Genomic DNA, 18,246 nt, shown 5'->3' on the forward strand with positions numbered 1-18,246 from the left:
ATTCTGAATAAATTTGTTTAAGGAGCTGGTCTCACCACACTCACCATCATCTGCCAAGCGGGCATGAAATCCGCACTCTGTCGCACACGCTCAAAGATCTTCTGGAGTTGGGGGTTGATGAAACTGTTGTCTGCACACACAGAAAGTTGATAAGATGAATGGGTCAACTTTAAACTAGAGTGCAGTTCCAGCTGATAATTAAACCAGCTGAGCCCAACCCAACCATCGTCAACCCAGATGCAATCCAATCCCGGTCTAGCCCCATCGCAATCAACCCAGACAGGACCCAAGACTGACAACAGGATTTTGGTATACAAAACCATGAGGGGTATAGATTAGATTAATGCAAGCTGGCTTTTCCACTGAGGCTGGGTGAGACTTGTTCAAGAGGTCATAGGTTAATGGTGAGAGGTGAAACCTAAGGAGGAACTTCTTCACTCAGCAGTTGGTGCAACTGTGGAATGAGGTGCCAGTGGTGTATATGGGTTCAATTCCAACATTTACATTCCAATAAGTGACCTGATAGAGATGTTCAAGATAATGAGAGGCACTGATCGTGTGGATAGTCAGAGGCTTTTCCCCAGGGCTGAAATGGCTAGCATGAGAGGGCACAGTTTTAAGGTGCTTAGAAGCAGGTACAGAGGAGATGTCAGGGGTAAGGTTTTTTTTTATGCAGAGAGTGGTGAGTGCGTGAAATGGGTTGCCGGCGGCAGTGGAGGCGGAAACGATAGGGTCTTTTAAGAAACTCCTGGATGGCTACATGGAGCTGAGAAAAATAGAGGGCTATGGGTAAAACCTAGGTAGTTCTAAGGTAGGGACATGTTCAGCACAGCTTTGTGGGCTGAAGGGCCTGTATTGTGCTGTAGGTTTTCTATGTTTCTATTTAAAAGAAATTTGGGTAAGTACATAGATGGAAGAATATGGAGGGCTATGGTCCAGGCGTGATCGATGGGGCTACACAGAATGAAAGTTCAGCATGGAATAGATGGACTGAATGGCCTGTTTCAGTAGTGCTCAATGACTCTAACCCTGAACAAGACCAGGACCAGGATCACAAAATGGGTGTTACTAGGATTCAACATTACCAGGACCCAACTCAGAACCTGACCATGGTTAACGCTGAACTGACCCAACCCAAACTCACAAATTTCTCCAGCCGAAAGCACTGGCAAGGAAGTGGGGATAAAGGGACCTGCTACACTGGTACAATCGGTCCGGTACAGAGCTCACATGCCAAACTTCAAGCACAACAGCCAGGTCAGTCCAACCAGAACAGATGTCTTTATCAGAATATACACCCAGTCACACCCAAAGTTTGCAGACATCTGACAGTGCTGGAAGTCACAGAGTCTGGAGGTACTTCAAACACACAGCTGGCAACTTGAAAGACGTTAGAAAAAGACCTCGTTCACCCTTGAGCACAGAAATGAGAAGCTGATCAATGCCTCCAACTAGATACACCTTTCAATGCTCATGGTCAATCCAAACTTCATCTAACCACCACAAATCCATAGCAACATCTAGAAAAACAGCACAGCATTTAAATTAAGAGTGGCAGAGAGGCACACACTGTTCCAACCTATCCCACTGAGGTGCTTCCCTTAACCGCTCCTGAACATAAAAACAGTACAGCAGTACAAGCCCTTCAGCCAATGATGATTTGCTAATGTTTTAAACTGCTCTAAGATCAGCCTAATCCTTCTCTCCCACACAGCCCCCATTTTCTATTGTCTAAGTGTCTCTTAAATGCCCCTGGAATATCTGCATCTACCGAGCAAGATGGCGTCAGTGAACAATGATTCCTTGGGTAACAATCTTCCAAAATTACTTCAGTTTTCCTACGCCACTGCTTGTTCTTTTGTATAGCTTCTGTTAGGGAAACCGCTGGAGCCTGTGACGTGTAGTTTAGATATCAATTGAAGGATCCAGCACTCTGCTATGTCTGGAGAGTTGCCTCGTGGAGATCAGCGAGAAGAACACGAAAAGGACCAAAGACCAAGCTGGTACATGGAAAAATCCAACGATGGGACACAGGGTCACGAACAAATCCATTTCGAAGTGGGGAAGAAGACTGAAGCATCGAGGTGAAGGTTCCGGACCCAGTCAGTGAGCGCTCCCGATGGAGGCCATGTCCTGGGCCCACCGCCAGGACGACCGCATTCGGACCCAGTCGGCAGTTGCTCCCAATAGGGCCAGAGGGTCAGTGATCTGGCCACTGCTCAGACCAGACAGGAGTTCCGAGTCACGGAATGACTTTTGGATATTCTGAGATTTACGTGATCGGATTGTACTTCAAATTGGTATAAGACCATAAGACAAAGGAGCAGAAGTCGGCCACTCGGCCCATCGAGTCTGCTCCGCCATTTTATCATGAGCTGATCCATTCTTCCATTTATTTCCCACTCCCCCGCCTTCTCACCATAACCTTTCATGCCCTGGCTACTTAGATACCTATCAATCTCTGCCTTAAATACACCCAATGACTTGGCCTCCACTGCTGCCCGTGGCAACAAATTCCATAGATTCACCACCCTCTGACTAAAAAAATTTCTTCGCATTTCTGTTCTGAATGGGCGCCCTTCAATCCTTAAGTCATGAGCTCTCGTACTAGACTCCCCTATCATGGGAAACAACTTTGCCACATCCACTCTGTCCATGCTGTTCATTCTTCTAAACTCCAAGGAATACAGTCCAAGAGCGGACAAACGTTCCTCATATGTTAACCCTCTCATTCCCGGAATCATTCTAGTGAATCTTCTCTGTACCCTCTCCAACATCAGCACATCCTTTCTTAAATAAGGAGACCAAAACTGCCCACAGTACTCCAAGTGAGGTCTCACCAGCGCCTTATAGAGCCTCAACATCACATCCCTGCTCCTATACTCTATCCCTCTAGAAATGAATGCCAACATTGCATTCGCCTTCTTCACTACTGACTCAACCTGGAGGTTAACTTTAAGGGTATCCTGTACAAGGACTCCCAAGTCCCGTTGCATCTCAGAACTTTGAATTCTTTCCCCATTTAGATAATAGTCTGCCCGTTTATTTTTTCTGCCAAAGTGCATAACCATACACTTTCCAACATTGTACTTCATTTGCCACTTCTCTGCCCATTCTTCCAATCTATCCAAGTCTCTCTGCAGACTCTCCGTTTCCTCAGCACTACCGGCCCCTCCACTTATCTTCGTATTGTCAGCAAACTTAGCCACAAAGCCATCTATTCCATAATCCAAATCGTTGATGTACAATGTAAAAAGAAGCGGCCCCAACACAGACCCCTGTGGAACACCACTGGTAACCAGCAGCCATCCAGAATAGGATCCCTTTATTCCCACTCTCTGTTTCCTGACAATCAGCCAACGCTCTATCCACGTATGTAACTTTCCCGTAATTCCATGGGCTCTTATCTTGTTAAGTAGCCTCATGTGTGGCACCTTGTCAAAGGCCTTCTGAAAATCCAAATATACAACATCCACTGCATCTCCTTTGTCTAGCCTACTGGTAATTTCCTCAAAAAATTGTAATAGGTTTGTCAGGCAGGATTTTCCTTTAAGGAATCCATGCTGAGTTCTGCCTATCCTGTCATATGCCTCCAGGTACTCTGTAACCTCATCCTTGACAATCGACTCCAACAACTTCCCAACCACCGATGTCAAGCTAACAAGTCTATAATTTCCTTTTTGCTTCCTTGCCCCCTTCTTAAATAGCGGAGTGACATTTGCAATCTTCCAGTCCTCCGGAACCATGCCAGAATCTATCGACTTTTGAAAGGTCATCGCTAATGCCTCCGCAATCTCCACAGCTACTTCCTTCAGAACACGCGAGTGCATTCCATCTGGTCCGGGAGATTTATCTACCTTTAGACTATTCAGCTTCCTGAGTACTTTCTCTGTCGTAATTGTGACTGCGCACACTTCTCTTCCCTGCCACCCTTGAGTGTCTGGTATACTGCTAATGTCTTCCTCAGTGAAGACTGATGCAAAATACTCGTTCAGTTCCTCTGCCATCTCCTTATCTCCCATTACAATTTCTGCAGCATCATTTTCTATCGGTCCTATATCTACTCTCACCTGCCTTTTACTCTTTATATACTTGAAAAAGCTTTTAGTATCCTCTTTGATATTATTTGCTAGCTTCCTTTCATAGTTAATCTTTTCCCTCTTAATGACCTTCTTGGTTTCCTTTTGTAAGGTTTTAAAAACTTCCCAATCCTCTGCCTTCCCACTAATTTTTGCTTCTTTGTATGCCCTCTCCTTTGCTTTAACCTTGGCTTTGACTTCTCTTGTCAGCCACAGTTGCATCCTTTTTCCACTCGAAAATTTCTTCTTTTTTGGAATATACCTGTCTTGCACCTTCCTCACTTCTCACATAAACTCCAACCACTGCTGCTCTGCTGTCTTTCCCGCCAGTGTCCCTTTCCAGTCAACTTTGGCCAGTTCCTCTCTCATGCCACTGTAATTTCCTTTACTCCACTGAAATACCGACACATCAGATTTCAGCTTCTCTTTTTCCAATTTTACAGTGAACTCAATCATGTTATGATCACTGCCTCCTAAGGGTTCCTTCACCTCAATCTCTCTAATCACCTCCGGTTCATTACACAATAACCAATCCAGTACAGCCGATCCCCTAGTGTTCTAAAAAGCCATCTTGCAGACATTCTACAAATTCTCTCTCGAGATCCAGTGCCGACCTGATTTTCCCAATCCACTCGCATGTTAAAATCCCCCACAATTATCATAACAGTGCCCTTCTGACAAGCCTTTTCTATTTCCAGTTGTAATTTGTAGTCCACATCCCTGCAGCTGTTTGGAGGCCTATAAATAACTGCCATCAGGGTCCTTTTACCCCTGCTATTTCTTAGGTCGACCCATAAAGATTCTGCACCTTCCAATCCTATATCACTTTCTAATGATTTAATATAATTTCTTACCAACAAAGCCACGCCTCCCCCTCTGCCTACCTTCCTATCCTTCCGATACACCGTGTATCCTTGGACGTTCAGCTCCGAGAGACATGCACCCTTTAGCCACGTCTCAGTGATGGCCACAATATCATACCTGCCAATCTGTAGCTGTTGTGTGTGTGTGTGTAGGGGGGAGCGTGTGTGTGTAGGGGGGTGCGTGTGTGTGTAGGGGGGTGCGTGTGTGTGTGTAGGGGTGTGTGTGCATGTGTATATGTGTGTGCGTGTGTAGGGGTGTGTGTGTACGGTGTGTGTGTGTGTGTAGGGGGTGTGTGGGGGTGTGTGTGGGAGTGTGCGTGTGTGCGTAGGGGTGTGTGTGCGTGCGTAGGGGTGTGTGTGTAGGGTGTGTGTGTGTGTGTGTGTGTAGGGGTGTGTATGTAGGGTGTGAGTGTGTAGGGGTGTGTGCGTGTGTAGGGGGGTGTGTGTAGGGGGGTGTGGGTAGGGGTGTGTGTGTAGGGGTGTGTGTATAGGGTGTGTGTGTATAGGGTGTGTGTGTATAGGGTGTGTGTGTGTGTGTGTGTGTGTGTGTGTAGGGTGTGTGTGTGTAGGGTTTGTGTGTGTGTAGGGGTTTGTGTGTGTGTAGGGGTGTGTGTACATTTGTGTGTGTGTGTAGCTGTGTGTGTGTGTAGTGTGTGTGTGTAGTTGTGTGTGTGTGTGCATGTAAGGGTGTGTGTGTGTGTGTAGGGGTGTGTGTGCGTGTGTAGGTGTGCGTGCGCGTGTGTAGGTGTGCGTGCGCGTGTGTAGGGGTGTGTGTGTAGGGTGTGTGTAAGGGTGTGTATATGTAGATGTGTAAGGGTATGTAGGTGTGTGTGTGTGTGTAGGGTGTGTGTGTAGGGGTGTGTGTGTAGGGGTGTGTGTATAGGTGTGTGTGTATAGGTGTGTGTGTGTAGGGGTGTGTATAGGTGTGTGTGTAGGGGTGTGTATAGGTGTGTGTGTGTGTGTGTAGGGGTGTGTAGGGATGTGTATAGGTGTGTATAGGTGTGTGTGTGTGTCTGTGTGTGTGTGTGTGTCTGTGTGTGTATAGGGTGTGTGTGTCTGTGTGTATAGGGTGTGTGTGTGTGTGTATATAGGGTGTGTGTGTGTGTATAGGGGGTGTGTGTGTGTATAGGGTGTGTGTGTGTGTAGGGTGCGTGTGTATAGGGGTGTGTGTGTATAGGTGTGTGTGTGTCTGTGTGTGTATAGGGTGTGTGTGTGTGTATAGGTGTGTGCGTGTGTCTGTGTGTGTATAGGGTGTGTGTGTGTGTGTGTGTAGGGTGTGTGTGTGTGTATAGGGTGTGTGTGTGTGTATAGAGGGTGTGTGTGTATATAGGGTGTGTGTGTGTGTGTGTATAGGGTGTGTGTGTGTGTATAGGTGTGTGTGTGTGTATAGGGGGGGGTGTGTATAGGGTCTGTGTGTGTGTGTATAGGTGAGTGTGTGTGTGTCTGTGTGTGTGTATAGGGTGTGTGTGTGTGTCTGTGTGTGTGTATAGGGTGTGTGTGTGTATAGGTGTGTCTGTGTGTGTATATGGTGTGTGTGTGTGTGTGTCTGTGTGTATAGGGTGTGTGTGTGTGTGTATAGGTGTGTGTGTGTGTCTCTGTGTGTATAGGGGGGGTGTGTGTGTATATAGGGTGTGTGTGTGTGTATAGGGTGTGTGTGTGTGTGTGTGTGTGTATAGGGGTGTGTGTGTGTATAGGGGGTGTGTGTGTGTATATAGGGTGTGTGTGTGTGTGTGTGTGTAGGGTGTGTGTGTGTGTGTATAGAGGGTGTGTGTGTGTATAGGGTGTGTGTGTGTGTATAGGGTGTGTGTGTGTATAGGTGTGTGTGTGTGTGTGTATAGGGTGTGTGTGTGTGTGTATAGGTGTGTGTGTGTGTGTATAGGTGTGTGTGTGTGTGTCTGTGTGTGTGTATAGGGTGTGTGTGTGTGTATAGGTGTGTCTGTGTGTGTATAGGGTGTGTGTGTGTGTATAGGGTGTGTGTGTGTGTGTATAGGTGTGTGTGTGTCTCTGTGTGTATGGGGGGTGTGTGTGTATATAGGGTGTGTGTGTGTGTGTGTATATAGGGTGTGTGTGTATAGGGTGTGTGTGTGTATAGGGGGTGTGTGTGTGTATAGGGGGTGTGTGTGTGTCTGTGTGTGTGTATAGGGTGTGTGTGTGTCTGTGTGTGTACAGAGTGTGTGTGTGTGTATAGGGTGTGTGTGTGTGTGTATAGGGTGTGTGTGTGTGTGTATATAGGGTGTGTGTGTGTATATAGGGTGTGTGTGTGTGTGTGTATAGGGGGTGTGTGTGTCTGTGTGTGTATAGGGTGTGTGTGTGTATATAGGGTGTGTGTGTATAGGGTGTGTGTGTGTCTGTGTGTGTATAGGGCGTGTCTGTGTGTGTGTGTGTGTGTGTGTGTGTGTGTGTGTATGGGTGTGTGTGTGTGTGTGTATATAGGGGGTGTGTGTGTCTGTGTGTGTATAGGGGGTGTGTGTGTGTATAGGGGGGGTGTGTGTGTGTGTACATAGGGTGTGTGTGTGTGTATAGGGGGTGTGTGTGTCTGTGTGTGTATAGGGGGGGGGTGTGTGTGTGTATATAGGGTGTGTGTGTGTATAGGGGGTGTGTGTGTGTGTGTGTATAGGGTGTGTGTGTATAGGGTGTGTGTGTATAGGTGTGTGTGTGTCTGTGTGTGTATAGGGGGTGTGTGTGTGTCTGTGTGTATAGGGTGTGTGTGTGTGTATAGGGTGTGTGTGTGTATAGGTGTGTGTGTGTCTGTGTGTGTATAGGGTGTGTGTGTGTGTGGGTGTGTGTGTGTGTGGGTGTGTGTAGGGTGTGGGTGTGTGTGTATAGGGTGTGTGCGTATAGGTGTGCGTGTGTGCGTGCGTGTATAGGGTGTGTATGTGTATAGGTGTGTGTGTCTGTGTCTGTGTGTATAGGGTGTGTGTGTGTCTGTGTGTGTATAGGGGGTGTGTGTGTCTGTGTGTGTATAGGGTGTGTGTGTGTGTATAGGGTGTGTGTGTGTGTGTATGGGGGGTGTATAGGGGGTGTGTGTGTGTATGGGTGTGTGTGTGTGTAGGGGTGTGTATAGGTGTGTGTATAGGGTGTGTGTGTGTGTGTGTAGGGGTGTGTATAGGGTGTGTGTGTGTGTATAGGGGGTGTGTGTGTATATAGGGGGTGTGTGTGTGTATAGGGGGTGTGTGTCTGTGTGTGTATAGGTGTGTGTGTGTCTGTGTGTGTATAGGGTGTGTGTGTGTGTGTGTGTGTATAGGGGGTGTGTGTGTGTATATAGGGGGTGTGTGTGTGTGTGTATAGGGTGTGTGTGTGTGTATAGGTGTGTGTGTCTGTGTGCGTATAGGGTGTGTGTGTATATAGGGTGTGTGTGTGTATAGGGGGTGTGTATAGAGGTGTGTGTGTGTATAGGGGGTGTGTGTCTGTGTGTGTATAGGGGGTGTGTATAGGGTGTGTGTACAGGGTGTGTGTGTGTGTATAGGGGGTGTGTATAGGGTGTGTGTGTGTGTGTGTAGGGTGTGTGTGTGTAGGGGTGTGTATAGGGGGTGTGTGTGTGTAGGGGTGTGTATAGGGGGTGTGTGTGTGTGTGAAGGTATTTGATGCTACTGTCACTATTCTTTTTTGCGAGTGAGGGGGTTGGTCACTGTTTTTTCTCTCTCTGCAGGGGAGGGATTGGGGATCCGTTGCAATCGTCACCGTCTTGTTTTTCTGCGAGTGAGGGGTTATTGTCATTGTTACTGTATTTTACTGTGGGGAAGGGGATGGGGATTGTTATTATTTCTGTATTTTACTGTGGGGGATGGGGATTGTTATTGTTACTGTATTTTACTGTGGGGGAGGGGATAGGGGTTGTTATTGTTACTGTATTTTACTGTGGGGAGGGGATGGGGATTGTTATTGTTACTGTATTTTACTGTGGGGAGGGGATGGGGATTGTTATTGTTACTGTATTTTACTGTGGGGAGGGGATGGGGATTGTTATTGTTACTGTATTTTACTGTGGGGGATGGGGATTGTTATTGTTACTGTATTTTACTGTGGGGGAGGCGATGGGGGTTGTTATTGTTACTGTATTTTACTGTGGGGAGGGGATGGGGATTGTTATTGTTACTGTATTTTACTGTGGGGGATGGGGATTGTTATTGTTACTGTATTTCACTGTGGGGGAGGCGATGGGGGTTGTTATTGTTACTGTATTTTACTGTGGGGAGGGGATGGGGATTGTTATTGTATTTTACTGTGGGGGATGGGGATTGTTATTGTTACTGTATTTTACTGTGGGGAGGGGATGGGGATTGTTATTGTTACTGTATTTTACTGTGGGGGAGGGGATGGGGATTGTTATTGTTACTGTATTTTACTGTGGGGAAAGGAATGGGGATTGTTATTGTTACTGTATTTTACTGTGGGGTGGGGATGCAGATTGTTATTGTTACTGTATTTTACTGTGAGGGAGGAGATGGGGATTGTTATCATTACTGTATTTTACTGTGGGGGTGTGGATGGGGATTGTTATTGTTACTGTATTTTACTGTGGGGGAGGGGATGGGGATTGTTATTGTTACTGTATTTTACTGTGCAGGAGGGGATGGGGATTGTTATTGTTACTGTACTTTACTGAGGGGGAGGGGATGGGGATTGTTATTGTTACTGTATTTTACTCTGGCGGACAGGATGGGGATTGTTATTGTTACTGTATTTTACTGTGGGGAAAGGAATGGGGATTGTTATTGTTACTGTATTTTACTGTGGGGTGGGGATGCAGATTGTTATTGTTACTGTATTTTACTGTGAGGGAGGAGATGGGGATTGTTATCATTACTGTATTTTACTGTGGGGGAGGGGATGGGGATTGTTATTGTTACTGTATTTTACTGTGGGGTGGGGATGCAGATTGTTATTGTTACTGTATTTTACTGTGAGGGAGGAGATGGGGATTGTTATTGTTACTGTATTTTACTGTGGGGGAGGGGATGGGGATTGTTATCATTACTGTATTTTACTGTGGGGGAGGGGATGGGGATTGTTATTGTTACTGTATTTTACTGTGGGGTGGGGATGCAGATTGTTATTGTTACTGTATTTTACTGTGAGGGAGGAGATGGGGATTGTTATCATTACTGTATTTTACTGTGGGGGTGTGGATGGGGATTGTTATTGTTACTGTATTTTACTGTGGGGGAGGGGATGGGGATTGTTATTGTTACTGTATTTTACTGTGCAGGAGGGGATGGGGATTGTTATTGTTACTGTACTTTACTGAGGGGGAGGGGATGGGGATTGTTATTGTTACTGTATTTTACTCTGGCGGACAGGATGGGGATTGTTATTGTTACTGTATTTTACTGTGGGGAAAGGAATGGGGATTGTTATTGTTACTGTATTTTACTGTGGGGTGGGGATGCAGATTGTTATTGTTACTGTATTTTACTGTGAGGGAGGAGATGGGGATTGTTATCATTACTGTATTTTACTGTGGGGGAGGGGATGGGGATTGTTATTGTTACTGTATTTTACTGTGGGGTGGGGATGCAGATTGTTATTGTTACTGTATTTTACTGTGAGGGAGGAGATGGGGATTGTTATTGTTACTGTATTTTACTGTGGGGGAGGGGATGGGGATTGTTATTGTTACTGTATTTTACTGTGCAGGAGGGGATGGGGATTGTTATTGTTACTGTACTTTACTGAGGGGGAGGGGATGGGGATTGTTATTGTTACTGTATTTTACTCTGGCGGACAGGATGGGGATTGTTATTGTTACTGTATTTTACTGTGGGGGAGGGGACAGGAATTGTTATTTTCGTTGTATTTTACTGTGGGGGAGGGTCGGGGATTGTTATTGTTGCTGTATTTTACTGAGGGGGAGGGGATAGAGATTGTTATTGTTGCTGTATTTTACTGAGGGGAAGGGGATAGAGATTGTTATTGTTGCTGTAATTTACCGTTGGGGAGGGAATGGGCTTTGTTATTAGAACCATAGAACATTACAGCACTGAAACAGGCCTTTTGGCCCTTCTTGGCTGTGCCGAACCATTTTTCTGCCTAGTCCCACTGACCTGCACACGGACCATATCCCTCCATACACCTCTCATCCATATACCTGTCCAAGTTTCTCTTAAATGTTAAAAGTGAGCCCGCATTTATCACTTCATCTGGCAGCTCATTCCACACTCCCACCACTCTCTGTGTGAAGAAGCCCTCCCTAATGTTCCCTTTAAACTTTTCCCCGTCACCCTTAACCCATGTCCTCTGGCTTTTTTCTCCCCTTGCCTCAGTGGAAAAAGCCTGCTTGCATTCACTCTATCTATACCCATCATAATTTTATATACCTCTATCAAATCTCCCCTCATTCTTCTACGCTCCAGGGAATAAAGTCCTAACCTATTCAACTTTTCTTCAAGTCCCGGCAGCATCCTTGTAAACCTTCTCTGCACTCTTTCAACCTTATTAATATTCTTCCTGTAATTTGGTGACCAAAACTGCACACAATACTCCAAATTCGGCCTCACCTATGCCTTATACAACCTCACCATAACATTCCAACTCTTATATTCAATACTTTGATTTATAAAGGCCAATGTACCAAAAGCTCTCTTTACTGTGGGGGGAGTATAATTTGCCCATAAGATATAGGAGCAGGATTAGGCCATTCGGCCCATCGAACCTTCTCTGCCATTTCATCATGGCTGATCACTTCCTCTCTCAGCCCCCAATCTCCTGCCTTCTCCCCGTATCCCTTCATACCATGACTAATCAAGAATCTATCAACCTTTACCTTAAACATACCCAATGACTTGGCCTTCACAGCTTGCCTGTGGCAACAAATTCTACAGATTCTGCACCCTCTGGCTAAGGAAATTCCTCATCTTAGTTCTAAAAGGACGTCCCTCTATTCTGAGGCTGTGTCCTCTGCTCTTAGACTCTCCCACCATAAGAAACATCCCCTCCACATTCACTCTATCGAGGCCTTTCAACATTCGATAGATTTCAATGATGTCACCCACCATTCTTCTGAATTCCAGTGAGTACAGACCCACAGCCATTAAACATTCCTCATATGACAAGCCTTTCAATCCTGGAATCAATTTTATGAACCCTTTCCATCAGCACATCCTTTTCTTAGATAAGGGACTCTCTGACATCTATTCTCCAATCACCTTAAAACTATCCCCCCCTCTTGGTATTAGCCATTTCTGCACTTGGAAAAAGTCTTTGGCTGTCCACTCGATCTATGTTCACCTCTATCAGAGATTAGATATTATATTTCCCTGTTCTATGCTCCGCCAACCACCTAATCAATTACTTTCAAGATTCTAAAATCCAAATCACCACTTAACCTTTGCCTCCAGGGAACACAAGATTAGTCTGTGTAATCTTTTCTCATAATTAAACCTTAGGACAGGCATATCTGGCTTTATTCTGGCCTTCGAGGTCCAAAAGCTGAGGTAAAAACTTGCAAGGTCAGTGCGGATCAGATTGTAATTAGACAGTCAATAACGTTAATTATTTTAAAACAAGATCAATATTACACAATTCCACCAAGTATTTGAAGTGAACGACGAAACGTCGAATATTCTTTGGGAGTCCTCATGCAGGATTCCCTGAAGGTTAATTTGCAGATTGAGTCTGTGGTGAGGAAGGCAAATGTGATGCTAGCATTCATTTTGAGAGGACGAGAATATTAAAGCAAGGATGTAATGTTGAGGCTTTATAAAGCACTGGTGAAGCCTCACTAGGAATATTGTTTTGAAAGGCTTGTCATATGACAAGCATTTGATGGCTCTGAGTCTGTACTCACTGGAATTCAGAAGATTAAGGGGTGACCTCATTGAAACCTATCGCATGTTGAAAGGCCTCAATAGAGTGGACGTGGAGAGGATGTTTCCTAGCGTGGGGGGAGTCTAAGACCAGAGAACACAGCCTCTGTATAGAGGGACGTCTTTTTAGAGTGGAGATGAGAAGGAATTTTTCTTAGCCAGAAGGTGGTGAACCTGTAAAATTTGTTGTCACAGGATGCTGTGGAGGCCTGGTCATTGGGTATATCCAAGGCAGAGGTTGATAGATTCTTGATTAGTCGGGGCATCAGGGGATTTGGGGAGAAGGCAGAAGAGAGGAAATGGATCAGCCATGATGAAATGGCGGAGAAGTCTTGATGGGCCGAATGGCCTAATTCTGCTCCTACATCTCATGGGCAAATTGTTTCTTAGTTATCCTTCCTCTGCAGACACCAATATTACTAATTACTCATCCAGAGTAATCAAATTGAAATATATTATTGGAGATGTTCCAGCTCCAATTCTGATTGCTCTCTCCAGGTGGGTGAAGAAGTTTCACATAAATAAGCAGACCCCCTTTGAATAGTCTGTTGCAAAGCCAGGTACCCAAAAATACATCTCTTTTTGCTACAGTGTTGATGGATGGCTCCAGAAATATACAAGGAAGATGTATCTCTTTCCCCTAAGTAGTTTCAATGGGACTCAATCAGAACGGCAGGAGAATGGGATTGAATGGAAAAATAAGTCAGCCATTATTGAATGGCCTAATTCTGTCTCATGGTGAGCTATTTCAAAACATAGTGGGGTTTGGGTTCTGGTGTCCTGGCCAGACTTGATGTTTCAGCTACAAGACCATTCAGACCCTCTGTTTCACTATACCCACGGGCTCCTTGCTTAATAGTACTAGTCCATGGCATTTAAAAAAATTGGTTGGGAACCCCTGCTCTATTCTGAGGTTGTGGTCTCTGGTCTGAGACTCTTCCAACTACAGGAAGCATCCTCTCCATGTCCATTACATCTAAGACTTCAACTTCATCAGTAGAGCACAGCAGAAACAGAGGAGACCGCGTGTGCTGTAATCTGGAGCAACTCACAAGATACCGCAGAAAATCAGAGGGTCAGGCAGCATCTGGGGAGGGAAATGGACAGTCGACATTATGAATCAAATGAATCTCGACCCAAAACGTCAACCGTTTCCTTCCACAGATGCCGCCTCAGTGCCTCCATTAGCTTGTGTGTTGTTAGAGTGGAAGCTGGGTCATAGAAAAGAACAACACAGAAACAAGCCCTTTAGCCCATCTAGTCCATGCATACACCATTTGCAGCATCTGCTACTTGCTCTGGTGCTGCATCAAACTTCGCTTCTGTTTCACTAACCACAAAACACTATGAGACCATAACACAAAGGAGCCGAATTGGGGCACTCAGCCCATCGAATCTATCATGGCTGATTTATTAACTGCTTCAATCCTTTTCTCCTGCTTTTTTCCCGTAACCTTTGATGCCCTAATCAAGAAACTATCAAACTCCACTTTAAATATACCCAATGACTTGGCCTCCACAACCGCCTGTGGTAATGAGGCGACCCCAGTTCAATTTCTGCCGCTGTCTGTAATGAGTTTGTACATTCTCACTGTGACCGCGTGGGTTTCCTCCGGGCGCTCCAGTTTCCTCCCACAGTCCAAAGGCGTGCCAGTTGGGAGGTTAATTGGATATTGTAAATTGTCCCGTGATTAGACCATAAAACCATAAGACATTGGAGCAGAATTAGGCCATTTGGCCCCATCGAGTCTGCTCTGGCATTCAGTCATGGCTAATCCTTTTCTCCCCCTCCTCAACCCCACTCCCCAGCCTTCTCCCTGTAACCTTTGATGCCATGTCCAATCAAGAACCCATTAATTTCTGCTTTAAATACACCCAATGACCTGGCCTCCACAGCTGGCTGAGGTAACAAATTCCACAAATTCACAACTCTCTGGCTACAGAAATTAGGCTAGGATTCAATCAGAGGATCGCTGGGTGACATGGCTCGAAGGTCCAGATCTCAATAAATAGATTCACCACACTCTGGCTAAAGAAATTCGTCCTCATCTCTGTTCTAAAGGGATGCCCTTCTATTCTGAGACTGTGCCCTCTAGACCTAGACTCTCCCACTACTGGAAAGAGCCTCTCCACACCCATTCTATCCAGGCCCTTCAATAGCCTCTTTCCCCCTCCGGTCGCCTCATTCTCCAAAGTCCAGTGAGTACAGGCCCAGAGACATCAAACACTCCTCCCAACTGGTGGTGTTATTCTATTTATTCAGAGTGCTTGTTCACATGATGCCAATGCCACTGGCAATGCTGTCTATTATTACCCACCCTAAATGCCCTTGAATTGAGCAGATAGAGTCACAGAGAAGTACAGCACATAAACAGGCCCTTTGTTCCATCTACTCCATGCTGAACAATTTAGACTGCCTTGTCCCATCAACCTACACCCCAGACCGTAGCCCTCCATACCTCTCCCATCCATGTACCCACCCAAACTGCTCTTAAACATTGAAATCGAGCTCGCATTCACCACTTGTCCTGGCAGCTCGTTCCACACTCTCTCCACCCTCTGAGTGAAGACGTTTCCCCTCATGTTCCCCTTAAGACTTTCACCTTTACCCTTAACCCACGACCTCTGGTTGTAGTCCCGCACAACCTCAGTGCCTACATTTATCCTATCTATATGCCTCATAATTTTGAATACCTCTATCAAATCTCACTTCAGTGTTCTACGTTCCAAGGAATAAAGTCCTAACTAATTGAATCTTTCCTTGTAACTCAGGTCCTCCAGTCCCAGCAACATCCTTGTAGTTGAGCTAGCTGAGAATCAGGGTCACAGAAGCTACACAATAGCTTAGCGGTTTGCTTAACGCAATTACAGTGCTGGTGACCTGGGTTCAATTCCTATCAATGTCTGTATGGAGTTTGTATGTTCTCCCATGACCACATGGGTTTCCTCCAGGTGCTCCAGTTTCCTCCCACAGTCCAAAGTTGGTTAGTTAATTGATCACTGGGCTGTAATTGGTGGAATGGGCTCATTGGTCTGGAAGGGCCTGATACCGTGCTATATCTATATAAACGAATATATAAACGCCAACTTTACCAGTAATGGGGAATGGGGAAGGGATCGGGTACCCTGGTGTGCCACTAAAGGGAAACAGCTGGTCAGAAAGAAAGTGACAACAAGGTTGAAAGGGGTGTGTGCCCAGTAAAAATGTACCCTGGATGCTCAGCATCTGTCCAATCTTCAGTGCGGCTCCTCGCACCTTGCACAAGGTGTCAACGATTCGTTCTGCATTAGCCTCTGAGAGGAAGGGGTTGGAGTCAAGGAGCGCCTTATTACCTGTGCCGACACAAGGATAACAGAGGATTAGTGAGGCACAGAAGCAAGCTACAAATTCAGGCCAATAGAACCTCTGCCAACACTGCATGAGTGAATTCACAATTCATTACAGCAGAGAAAATAAAGCTGCTTATTTGATTCACTAATTTATAAAACAAAATATCAGCTGGAAATCTAAAATGAAAACAGAAAATGTTCAGAAAACTCAGCATAAGATCATAAAGTTCAAGTAAATTTCAAAGATACGCAGTATGCTTATTATCGAAGTATGTAATCAGTATACAACCCTGATACTCGTCTTCCTACAGACAGCCATGAAACAAAGAAACACCATGGAACAAACCCATTCAAAGAAAAGCATCAAAAGCCCAATAATGCGCAATAAAAAAGAACAAATCGCACAAATGGCAGGAAAAGAGTGAAAGACACAGAATACAAAACACCAAATCATAAAGTCTTCGAAAGAATTCAGGTATATTCAGATCAGTTCAGTTCAATCCAGCACTGTCGCTCGCTATCTGCAGGCCACAGCGCTAGTCCGACCCAAGCAAAAAAATTACACAATACAGGAACAAAAGAAAAGGAGTGACCAGAAACCATGATATGAACTAGAGTCCAAACCACAAACTGTGTCAATTAAAGCTCGCCCAAGACCCTGGCACCATTGAGTGAGGGAGGGAGAGAGAGAGACCAGTCAAATGCAAGCACCTTCCTCTGGAGCAGTGGACGGGAGCGAGAGAGACCCATTACATGGTGCTGAACACCCGCTTGCCTTCCACTCTCGTCCTTGTTGATTTCCATCTTCCTCGATTCTTTAATTGGTAAGATCAACAAGAAATAGAGTCGATTGTGGGATTATGCCCCATCTCCAGGCTTCTTGACCTCTAGGCCACACACTTCGCACAAAACCTCACCAAACTCACTCGGAGACAGCAAAGCCCCAGATTGCTCCATCAGCCCAAAAATTTATTATCAAAGTACATATATGTTACCTTGTACAACCCTGGATTCATTTTCTTGCAAGCATACTCAGTAAATCCAAAAAGCATAATAGAATTAATGAAAAACCCAACAGGACGGATAAACAACCAATGTGAACAAGACAACAAACTGGCAAATACAAATGAAAAAAAAAGGAAAAAATAGTTCTTAATAAATAAGCAATAAATATCGAGAACATGAGATGAAGAGTCCTTGAAAGTGAGACCATTGGTTGTAGGAACAGGTCAGTGATGGGGTGAATGAAGTTATCCACATTGTTTCAACAGCCTGATAGGTGAGGGGTAATAACTGTTCCTGAACCTGGTGGTGACAGCCCTAAGGATCCTGTACCTTCTTCCTGACCACAGCAGTGAGAAGAAAACATAGTCGAGGGATCCCTGACCATGGATGCTGCTTTCCTGCAACAGTGCTCCCTTTGTGTCGATGTGCTCCATGGTGGGGATGGGCTGAAACATATCCACTACATTTTCGAGCATTTTCTGTTCAAGGGCATTGGTGTTTCCATACCAGGCCGAAAGAAACAGGGAAAGGCCAATTGGCCCCTCAACCCTGCTTCATCCACTCAATCATGGCTGGTTTTTATTGACCTCAACACTTCTTCTGTGCCAATTCCCCATAACACTCAAATCTTCCAAATGCTTTCCAACATCCCCTCTTCATCCACAACATCCATTACTTTTCCAAGGACCCCCAAACATTTGCCCAATATCAAGGATTAACTCACTTACATGTATTAGGAATTTGCTATGGTATTTGGTCCAGGGCACAACATGCAAAAACAAAATTCAACAATTATAATTATATAAAAACTAAAGTTAAAGTGCAAATATGGAATAAAATGCAAAGAGCAGCTTAAAGTGGTTTAAAGTGTTTACAATGCAGTGGATAGGAGGGGTGGTGGGGGAGAAGCTAGAATGGTTGATCAGATTAACTGCCTGGGGGGAAGAAATTTATAAGATAGAGTGATGTTTTTGTTTTAATGGCCCTTTAACTCTTCAATGCTTTAGAAACAGCTTCTTCCCCTCCACCATCAGATTTCTGAACGGACAATGAACCAGCCCATGACCACTACCTCACTAATCTAATTTCATTCTGTATATTTTTTTGTCACTGATAGTTGGCAAGAAATAAGCAGACAATTCAGAACTGTTTTGCTCAGTGTGC

The 18,246-nt window shown here is 45.1% G+C and overlaps 1 protein-coding gene across 2 annotated transcripts in view; it reads right to left on the minus strand.

The window, feature by feature from the left end:
* The window catches only part of coq8b (coenzyme Q8B), a 93,638-nt gene that overhangs the window by 50,796 nt on the left and 24,596 nt on the right, over window positions 1-18,246 (minus strand). For both annotated transcript variants that reach the window (XM_072274502.1, XM_072274503.1), the window contains exons 6-7: window positions 15,958-16,080; window positions 45-130 (exon numbers count right to left, since the gene is read on the minus strand). In XM_072274502.1, the coding sequence (XP_072130603.1) occupies window positions 45-130; window positions 15,958-16,080 (209 nt within the window). The remainder of the gene's footprint in view (window positions 1-44; window positions 131-15,957; window positions 16,081-18,246) is intronic.

Source organism: Mobula birostris, chromosome 12, assembly GCF_030028105.1.
Source record: "Mobula birostris isolate sMobBir1 chromosome 12, sMobBir1.hap1, whole genome shotgun sequence".
Lineage (NCBI taxonomy): Eukaryota > Metazoa > Chordata > Chondrichthyes > Myliobatiformes > Myliobatidae > Mobula > Mobula birostris.